Source organism: Amphimedon queenslandica, unplaced genomic scaffold (genome assembly GCF_000090795.2).
Source record: "Amphimedon queenslandica unplaced genomic scaffold, v1.1 AMPQUscaffold_13504, whole genome shotgun sequence".
Lineage (NCBI taxonomy): Eukaryota > Metazoa > Porifera > Demospongiae > Haplosclerida > Niphatidae > Amphimedon > Amphimedon queenslandica.
Genome location: NW_003546260.1, coordinates 233332 through 243315, shown reverse-complemented (window position 1 = coordinate 243315; position 9984 = coordinate 233332). Strand labels below are relative to the sequence as shown.

The 9984-nt window shown below is 32.8% G+C and overlaps 3 protein-coding genes across 3 annotated transcripts in view; 2 read left to right on the top strand and 1 right to left on the bottom strand.

Annotated features, from left to right (window-relative positions):
* Positions 1-1865: 1865 nt before the first annotated feature.
* LOC105316664 (non-structural maintenance of chromosomes element 3 homolog) overlaps positions 1866-9984 on the bottom strand; it is an 8891-nt gene continuing 772 nt past the window's right edge. The window contains exons 3-11 of the mRNA XM_020008925.1: positions 8444-8531; positions 6512-6575; positions 6390-6469; positions 6246-6346; positions 2686-2771; positions 2518-2563; positions 2393-2449; positions 2220-2334; positions 1866-2005 (exon numbers count right to left, since the gene is read on the bottom strand). Coding sequence (XP_019864484.1) covers positions 1952-2005; positions 2220-2334; positions 2393-2449; positions 2518-2563; positions 2686-2771; positions 6246-6346; positions 6390-6469; positions 6512-6575; positions 8444-8531 — 691 coding nt within the window. The 3' untranslated portion in view covers positions 1866-1951. The remainder of the gene's footprint in view (positions 2006-2219; positions 2335-2392; positions 2450-2517; positions 2564-2685; positions 2772-6245; positions 6347-6389; positions 6470-6511; positions 6576-8443; positions 8532-9984) is intronic.
* Positions 2767-4142, top strand: LOC109593818 (green-sensitive opsin P521-like). Its single transcript, XM_020008923.1, has one exon. The coding sequence runs from the start codon at positions 2872-2874 to the stop codon at positions 4018-4020; it is 1149 nt and encodes a 382-aa protein (XP_019864482.1). The 5' UTR covers positions 2767-2871; the 3' UTR covers positions 4021-4142.
* LOC109593819 (somatostatin receptor type 2-like) lies at positions 4183-6238 on the top strand. The gene has a single exon (XM_020008924.1). It carries the CDS (start codon positions 4210-4212, stop codon positions 5263-5265), a length of 1056 nt encoding a protein of 351 aa, XP_019864483.1. The 5' UTR covers positions 4183-4209; the 3' UTR covers positions 5266-6238.

Sequence of the window (9984 nt, the reverse complement as noted above, 5' to 3'; positions counted from 1 at the left end):
TTACCTACATGTATTAATTCTAATTTGTAAATATTTCTTATGATCTTGCTAAAACTAAATTAAATAGGTTTTTTGCTGATTATTTTGTTGATAAGTTTGATCCTTTATCTGTTTGTTCTTTTCATTTTTGTTGTCCATGTCTTAATTGTAACTAGTTTTGTCCCTTATATCATTTAATTAGTATCTTGTTTTTATTTATTGATTTGTGTCATTTATTTTCTTTTCTCTTTTCTTTCTTTGTGCACCAGATAGCCAGCCTAGCTGCTGTGTTATCCTTCAATACATTTTCTGTGTATTTTAAAGTTTATTAATAATAATAATAAAATAATAATATTTTATAAATACTGTTCTAGCTGCTACATCAACAAAACAACCAGAGACAATGACAGCTTCAACTAAAAAAGCAGTTGCATCATTTGCAAAGGAGATGATGGTATTATCGAAAATTCAACAAAGGAGCAAGTATATACATACATTAATTTATAATATTTTATTAAAATTTACACACCATAGATTAATGGTTTTTTGCAGAAGCAAACCATTTACAAAAAAAGAAAGGAGTAGTTGGAATAAAATTAGAGCGTGTGCATGCTCTTTCTACAAAACAAAACAAAGCATACTATATGAAATCCAGAACGACATTTCACTAGGTGCACTGAATGTTCCACGTAATTTTATTTTGTTAGCAACTAATGAAGTAAAATAAAAATAATAAGTTCTGAATTAATTTATTACAAATTAAACAAGAGAAGTGCACCATAATATCCAAAGATGCCCTACCAAATGAATTTCTCAAGATACTTGAAGACTGTACGTCTGATGTCTCTCAAGCTCAATCAGTGAGTCTTAATGTTTTTATACACATTTTATTAATATTTCGTCATGCATAGGAGCCAAACAGTGAAATAACTATGATTGAGGATTCAGGAGCTGAAGTAGAAGTAGAACCAGTTGTTGTCACCCCAAAGAGTCATAGTAAAAGGGAAATTGAAAAATTAAATGATGACCTGTCCTCAAATTTTACACTAATAAGAAGAATGAAGGTACATTTGGTGCTTCTGTTGACGAGAAACAAGTAATAGAGGATTCAAAGAGAGTCCTTCCAGAAAATACGAAGAGTATAAAAACCAGCAGGCTCTTCGTAACTTTAGTCAGTTGATGAAGAATAGACATAGGCAAGTTCATGAGTCTTCGAAGTTTACCTAGATTGTATGCATATGAACAGACTAGTGAGGAGCAAGCTAAAGCTGTTTATAGTTCAATGTTACTTAAAGACTCCACATTCATTGCAAATACTACTAATCATTCTACTATAAATCAAGCTGTCCAGATAGGCAATAAGCCAGAAGAGGAAGATAAGACACTTTCTCAGTCTCAGATACCATTGTTCCCTGGAACATTTCATACAGCACTCCCGGCTTTAATATTAGCACATAAAATATAAAAAGGAATGCGCCACCACCTTTAATTAATATAACTACATGTAGATATGATGAACACATATACATACCACCAGTTAAATACAGTACATCGCTTACTTTCCATTGAGACGGATCAAGAAAAGGTATAGTGTCACCGTCTTCATCTTCACTACTTCCACTATCTTCTATGGTACCGCTTAGGTCTTCAGTCAACCCAGACGTCAGACAACGTAAATAATGATGAAACTGGCAGCCAACTGGTTGAAATTCCAACCATGTAGGAGCTGTAAAGAAGAGAATTAATAAATATATCTCGACCAAAAACTATTTATATATACCTATCAACACCCCACCTGAATTTGCCATTCCAAACTTAAAAGACACGTGTACTGATTAAAATAATTAATTAACCACACCCACAATCTATGATGATCAATATTATGATTAATAATAATAACAGTAATTAATTGATGCTGGTTGATATGAGAGGATAATTATTGTTTTATTGTCAGCTTAGGAATCAGTTCCATTCAAATCAAGTCTTGAAACTGCTTTTCCCATATATCAAATTCATCACCATGAACCTAAAAACAAGATCAAATGATCATATATCACAGCAGCAGACTGGTCATAGGGATCTCAGTGCTAAATTAAAAGCTATAAAATTAACAACTAACAGTGATATTTAGAACTAAAACACTGATATGGTAACACTTCATTAACATTACTAAACTATTCTCGGTGATAATTCAAATTTGCTTAGGTGTGATATGAGATGCACATTCATATTAAACTGACTTCTGCCATTGTCATAAGCAGCTGTCTTTTGTCAACTTCAAGCTTAGCACGTGGACCCCACTGATATTCAAAAACACTTGCTTCTCCTATTACCCTCTTCTTTTGTTCAAGATACCTGATTGATCATATAGAATAGTTTTTTCAATATTTTAATAATCAAAAGGTAAGGTTACCCTTGCTCCACAAAAGGACTCAGGATGTCTTTGTGAAATCCAAATTCAGGATACTGACTATATGAGAACATGAAAAAATGACATTGTTAAGCAAACAAAACAAAAAATTATAATTTTAAAAATACCTTTTTTGAATCAATCCCAAACAGTTAAGCACACTCCATATACTATCTGCATAATAGTGAGAAAATCATAACATCATTATAACAAAAAATCTCAGTCTGCATGGCAAATATTTTATTCTAGTTAAATTCTGGCATGCATTAAAATGCTAATTGCTAAATATTGCATACCTGTGTTTGCAGTTCCTTGAGGTTTCATCATCAAAAAGCTTAATATTGCTCCCAAAAGTCCTATCTGTGACAACTCCTTATTAGACCTATAATAATGATATTTATTATGAATCAATGTTTATTTACAAAAGAAGGCAATGCCATATAAGCAGCATAGCATTGCGTGGGTGGGGCTAAAAAGCAACAATGGATTTGGACTCTTCTTTCCTCGACTACGCTAACTGCAGCGACCAAAACGACACTACTCCGCTGTTTATCAACCTAACTGTTGTCTCTAATGTCGTCATAGCCTTCCACGCTACCTTCATTTCTCTCGTTATAGTGACTGGGCTACTAGCTAACTCAACTGTGCTTGTCCTGGTCGCTAAAGACAAGCGACTCAGACACAGGTCGATCGTAGTTGGGCTCAACATAGTGTTTGTTGATATTCTGCTAACTATATTCTATCATGGAGTTATACTAACTAACTGCCTCTCCAAGGGATGGTCATACAACGAGCAGCCTGAACCAGACCTCATCTGTAGAGCATACGGTGTGCTAACGACTGTCCTCCTAAATATTAGGTGGTTTGGAATTGCAGTTTTAACAACTGATCGATTTTTGACTGTTAAGTTTCCTTTCAGGTACGAAAAATATAGCAGACGATTCTTGATAGTAGCATCATTATTAACATGGACAATACCACCAGGATTAGCTAGCTTGCTTTCACTATCACTTGTCAGTTACTCATTCAGAGCTAACATTCCGACCTGTTTACCTTCCTGCATCAATGCCACGTATCGCATGGCATGTGCATTAATAAACACTGGTATTGTCATGATCATGTTTATCATTGGATGTATAATACCATCAGGGATGTATATTTGGATGTATCGCAAGGCAAGAAAAATGCGGACTAAATATACACTTGGTGAACTAGCACTGAATGTGACAACTAGCGTGGCAGTTAAAAATATAAGGAAAGCACAAAATACCAGAAGTCAATATGATAGGCAAGCAATGGTAACAGTTTTCCTAATATTTTTGAGTATACTGTTTACTAGTTCACCATCTTTCTTATTCCTTATCGTACGACAAATCAGTATATGTATATTCTTCAAAATACCTGTTGTAATTCACTTCATCGTTACAGATATATTTATTGTATCTACAGCGTTAGATCCTTTAGTACTAATGAAAAATCACGATTTTCGCACTGTTATATACGAATTATTTCACAAAAAATGCTGGTGCAGGCATCATGTAACAGATGGAAGAACATCTTCAACAGAAGCTGAAACTCAATCATCATCGGCAAACATAAATGATATGCATGAAACGAACTTAAAGAACTGAATATTAATATTATGATTTTGTTAGACAATATCCACTCTATAATAGATATAATTATCGTCTTTTGACAAACATTCTTAATGTATACTTATAGAAATGATCAAAGGGTTCAATATTCTCCCACATATCAATTACCACATACATACTATATAAGATGAATTGTGCAGCATTTTAGCACCATAGAACTACAATATGGACAACTGCAATCATAGCAACACCACTTGCTCTCCTTACTGTGACACAAAACAATGGATACTCGTACTTCAGAGCATTTATCTTGCAGCAATAATATTGGCCAGTAGTATTGGGAACCTGACAATACTAGGACTAGTAATGAAATGCAAAGACTTGCAATATCGATCGATGATTGTCAGTATGTCTGTCGTTGTCAGTGATCAGCTAATCATCATCTTTTTCCATATCCCTGCCTTGATTTCTGTTTCCAGTGGAGACTGGCAGTTTGGAGAAACAGCCTGCCAAATTTTTGGGGTCATCGGTTTTTATCTTATTTCTACTCGCTGGATGTCTATGGCAGTATTATCACTAGATCGATTCTCTCTCATGCTGTTTCCCTTTCGCTATCCCAAGTGGAGTAAACCATATTTAATCATCCTCACAACGACAGCCTGGGTACTACCAGTCCTTATGCTATTTCCCACATTCTTTGGTGTGGGTGAATACACATTCAGGGCTGGGTTTTCTCAATGTATCATAAACTGCTCTGACAACAGGACATGCTTTGGACTATATGTCAGTATATATACATCACAAATTATATTAGGAGCTATTGTACCATGTAGCCTGTACACAATAATGTACTGTATCAGCCGAAACAAAAGGAGAATGATACAAATGGGATCTCATCCAAACTTGAGAATATCATCACCAGACTCAGGATGGTCTAGCAGAGATAAGCGTTCACTTACTACATTTGTATCAATCCTTATTACTTTATTATTGGGAAATTTGCCAGTATACTTTCTAGCAGTAACAAGACAAACCCTGGCAGGTACTCACATGTCAATACCAGTTTATGGTCACATGATCATCATTGATTGCTTCTATGCTACTACTCTTCTCAATCCATTGCTAATCATTCGAAACAGAGACATTTCTCAAGCAATTCGGCGGATCTTCAATCGATCCCGATCTTTATCAAGAAGGACTGCTAGCATCTCAACATTGAGACGATCATCAATTGCACAGCCTATTAAGATACATCTACCAACAGACAACACTGATGACTGAATTAATTATTATAAATAATAACGTTATTGTGTGGTCATAAATGTAGTAGCATGTTCTTTTTTGTAATATATGTTTTTTTCTCAAAAAGTTTACAATATTTTTAACATAAAAACAAAGACTTATTTAAACTGCTACCAGGAACAAGGACTACCATAACAGTTAAAGTGTAAACTAATGCCACATTGTTGTGTCTAATGCTTAATGAAGTTACTATAAAATAAGAAAGCATCAAGAAATTTAAGTATAATGATCACAAATTTGAAGTGAAAAAATTAATTCGTAATGATGTAAATCCTTAAAACCATAAATAAAAAATGTGCAACAATAGCATGTTTATACTGACTCGGACCAAATACACAAAATAGCATTAACCTAATACCTTGTAATATTACAAGTAAATGACATTTGAGTGACTGGTTACAATGTACACATCATTGTCACTAAAATAATTTGATCACGAGTAAACAACACTCCTCCTGCCTCCGAAGATCAATATTGGGATATTGATAGCAGAATAATCATTCTTTAAGTTTCACCAATGCACTCAATAGTGTGTAATGAGATATGGAATAAGCCTATTATACTCGGCTCCAATGACACATAGGAATTACTTAAATCCCAATATATCCTTTTCATAATCATGTCAACGAAGGAAGGCATTCATATAAAAAGCGAACACACCCAAGTATGGTATTAAATAGGTGTTTATACATGTACATGTATGCACCCACAAACAAAACTGGCTGATAGTCTACCTACTGTACATGTTCAAAATGACTATTATCACTTTATAATATATCACATCCTAGTTTTACAACTTGCTTTTGCACACATGTATAATAATACACAGATGCATGATCCTGCGTACAACACTATGTCATTAAAGTAATTTATTACAAAAGAGACTGTGTCATATTGGTATTTATGCCATTCAATCAGGGAATTCATACATACATACTCTAACATGTGCATCTCTATACCTTTCAATTAATTTGTCTTTGGTTTCAGAAGGAAGACAATTGATTAATAAATATACAGTTTGTGTTCCTTTCTTAGCCTCAACAGCTTGCAATCCAAATACCTCAACACAAGATACAATAAGAGCTACAAAAGTAAAGGATTACTTCTTGTAATATTTTATTTGCCTCTTGCATTGCAGAAGGTAAAGTTCTTGAAGCTCCATCCAACACATTTTTCAGCAGTTCTATTAACAATGCTAATACAATATAAAAAGGTATTGTTTTACCATCTCGTTTCACTGGAATCTTTTGACTACTACCAAATACCAAGTAACGAACAAGATCTTTTACCTAAAGGAGATAAATAGATTGAGTATATTATGTAGCAATAGTAAAACACACTGTGTATGTAAATACATGCATTACACTAACAACAGGATAGTTGAAAGATACACATGACATAAATTGTATATGTACCAGCCGTTACTACCGTATAGCACAAAATTTTGGAGGGAGTTGAATTTGATCAATCTGGCTTTTTGATAGCCATTCGCCACAAAAAAATCAGCCATTTTGAGTCATCATGCACATGCTCAATGGCACATTGCCACAAATTTATCAACTTAAAATTTGCCAATCACCAAATTTAGCAATTTGCCAAATTTAACTCCCTCTAAAATGTCTCCTATATTTGAGGGATTTTATATTTAATTTTAGTAATAGTTAGACCACTGCCAACAGACAGAAACACTTCCTGCCATCTCATCTCAGAGGGAAAAGTTAATAGCCTTCGGTATTCCAAATACAATGTAGTTTTTTAAATTTAGGAATGTACAAAAATATTATAACAAAAGCCAAGTTAGGCAATGTTTTATAAAAATACAATGTAGCGACAATCAACACACAAATGGAATGTTACAAGTAGTAAATGGAGCTATGTTGATTACAGCTAAAGGAATTTAGGGAGTGCACATCTATTACAAATGCATTCCACTGATACTACTAATCGATAAAAGCTAATTCTTGAGAATTTTTCTTAAATAAGGCACAATGTAGGAGGAATATCTCCTGAAACTGAGTGCATTTGGAAGCACTTATTCATGTATGTACTAGTGTTGTTTTAGTTACAAAATGAGACTTTTAGTTAGTAATAGTTAGTTATGGAACTTCAGATTTTAATTTTAGTTAGTTTTAGTTAGTTATGCTTCAATAAAAATAATTTTAGTTAGTAATAGTTAGTTTTTAAAATTTCTAAATCTTTTTAGTTAGTTATAGTTAGTTTAAGAGCTTTTAAAAAGATTTAGTTAGTCATAGTTACATGTAGTTAACTAAAAGTAAAATTAGCCCTAACTAAAAGGGTTTTAGTTTTAGTTATAGTTACCTAAAGCATTATTACTAGCTACAAGTAGTGAAGTGCTAGACTGATAAGTACTTCTATGTTTTAGTTTGAACTTTAGCCATTTTAGTTAGTAACAGTTAGTTTTGCAAATACTATAATACTTTTAGTTAGTTATAGTTAGTTTTTTAAATTTTAAAATATTTTTAGTTAGTTATAGTTAGTTTAAAAAATTTTTTAAAGTTTTAGTAGTTATAGTTAGTTGACTAAAAGTAATTCTGGCCTAACTAAAAGGGTTTTAGTTTTAGTTACAGTTAACTAAAACAACACTAGTATGTACATTGTCTATCTGATTGCAATACAATAAGAGACTTGATAACAATAACAAGGAGACAGTGTTGTTACTGTTGTAATAGTTAACAAATAGCTATGCTGTAGAACAAATAGGCAGAATCATTCTTTCAATTATAAAATTTGTAATGGCAGCTGCTGCAGCTATTATCTTTTTGATATTGAGGTCTTCTTACTCCATGTACTAAAGCAGGAAAAATTGGCAGAGTTTGACACGTGACTACAAATTCACCAGTATAAAACCATTAATTTATTACAAACAGATAGCCACTGATATTAAGCATTGCCAATTTATCCCTTTATAAGGTATAATGTAGCATTATAAATAAGTCCAGTTAAATAAAATAAATCGCATAATGGCAGGGTACAAAAATTTCTACATCAAAACAGAATTTTTCTCAATAGTCACAAAGTAAATTTTTAAAAATTCTTTAAAATGTCACATCTCATTAATATTTTCTGGCCGTAACAAAAGGTTGCAGCAAAAAAGAGTAACAACAATCATGATACATGTAAATGTAAAGTGACATACCTTTCTTGATTTTTCAGAAGAATCCATTGTATCCCATTCTTGACGAGCTGCTACTGCTCTGCCAGACTGAGTAGAAGAATCATTTAACCTACAGTGGAACAAAACAAAAAATATGACAATTATTACAGCGAAAAAGCCAGAAATATTAAAGGGCTAATTGTTGAATTGTAAACGAAAGTTTAAAAAAGTAGCTAAATTACTATATATCACAAAGATCCAATTTTGAGAGTGATTTTTCATGCCCAAAATACTTGTAATTTCATTAATAAGATATCCCAATATAGTAAAGGCAAGAAAAATTTGAAATCAATAATTACTAAGCATGAGTATATGCTGGTACAAACACAAAGTTTTATAATTCTAAATCAAGCCTGAACTACTTTAATAGAAAATAATTCATAAAATAGTACTAATAATTTTTATTTACTAATAATTATAGCTATTATACTTTTCAATGAGATTCCATACACATAGCACAAGTTATTGTCAAAATGTATACATCAAGGTGGATTTACAATATGACATTAGGCCAGCGTACCATCAATTTTTAATCAAAAGCGTGGGCGATTTGACCTTTTGACGCATGCTTTCTGCTGGAATAGAACCAGATTCTATTCCAGCGTCAACGTAACGTCAGGACTAGCGTAATATTATAAATCCGCCTTCAGTCCTAAGAAATCACATGCACATTGTAAATGTACATGTATTAATTTGCATACCATATTTTACCGTATAAATGCCTGGTCAAAATAACCGCCTGTCATTAATATATTCTAGCTATAGATACACATATTTCTACCAAAAATAATGCCTTACTGTTTAGGTAGCTCCAAACTGCTTATTAGCTAGAGCCAGGTTTAACTTGCTTAAAGTTAAGAGTTCTGTCCCACTTGAAGTATCTTTTTTATTTTTTTTTTCAATGAATTTTTTGATCAAAACGACAATTAAAGTTTAAAACTGCATCATTGTAGCATAAGTTAAGCAAGCAACAACTTTCTAATTTAAAATATAACTACAAAATATCAATACACATTTAGTTAGACTCCTTTTGTAGCGACAACACTCAATTACAATTCATTTAACCCATGCCAAAAGTAATTCCAATTAATATTACTATTTTGATGTTCTTACATTGAACAGAAACATGGCTCATGTATAAAAAGTTAATTGGAAAATTTGAGGGCAAATTTTATATACATGTCATTGAGCATGCTCAGATTGAACAAACAGCAGATTTAAATTGGCAATGTCTGCTTATAGACCACCCGCGCGTTAGGTAACACTTCTTTGAAGTCGGCAAAACATTGGGGTACACGTGGCCAGGCACACCCACTGGTTGGCAAAAAGCAAAATGGTAGTGAGCTGTGATGCTGCTGGGTGTCAAAACAGGCATGGAGAAAACAAGGAAATTGGCTTCTATAGAGCCCTAGTTTTTCCAAAAAGAAGGAAAAAGTTTTGGATAAACACTATGAAGAGAAAAAACTGGAAACTAACCAAGTATACACGACTATGTGGAGATCATCTTGTCCTAGTCTAATTTT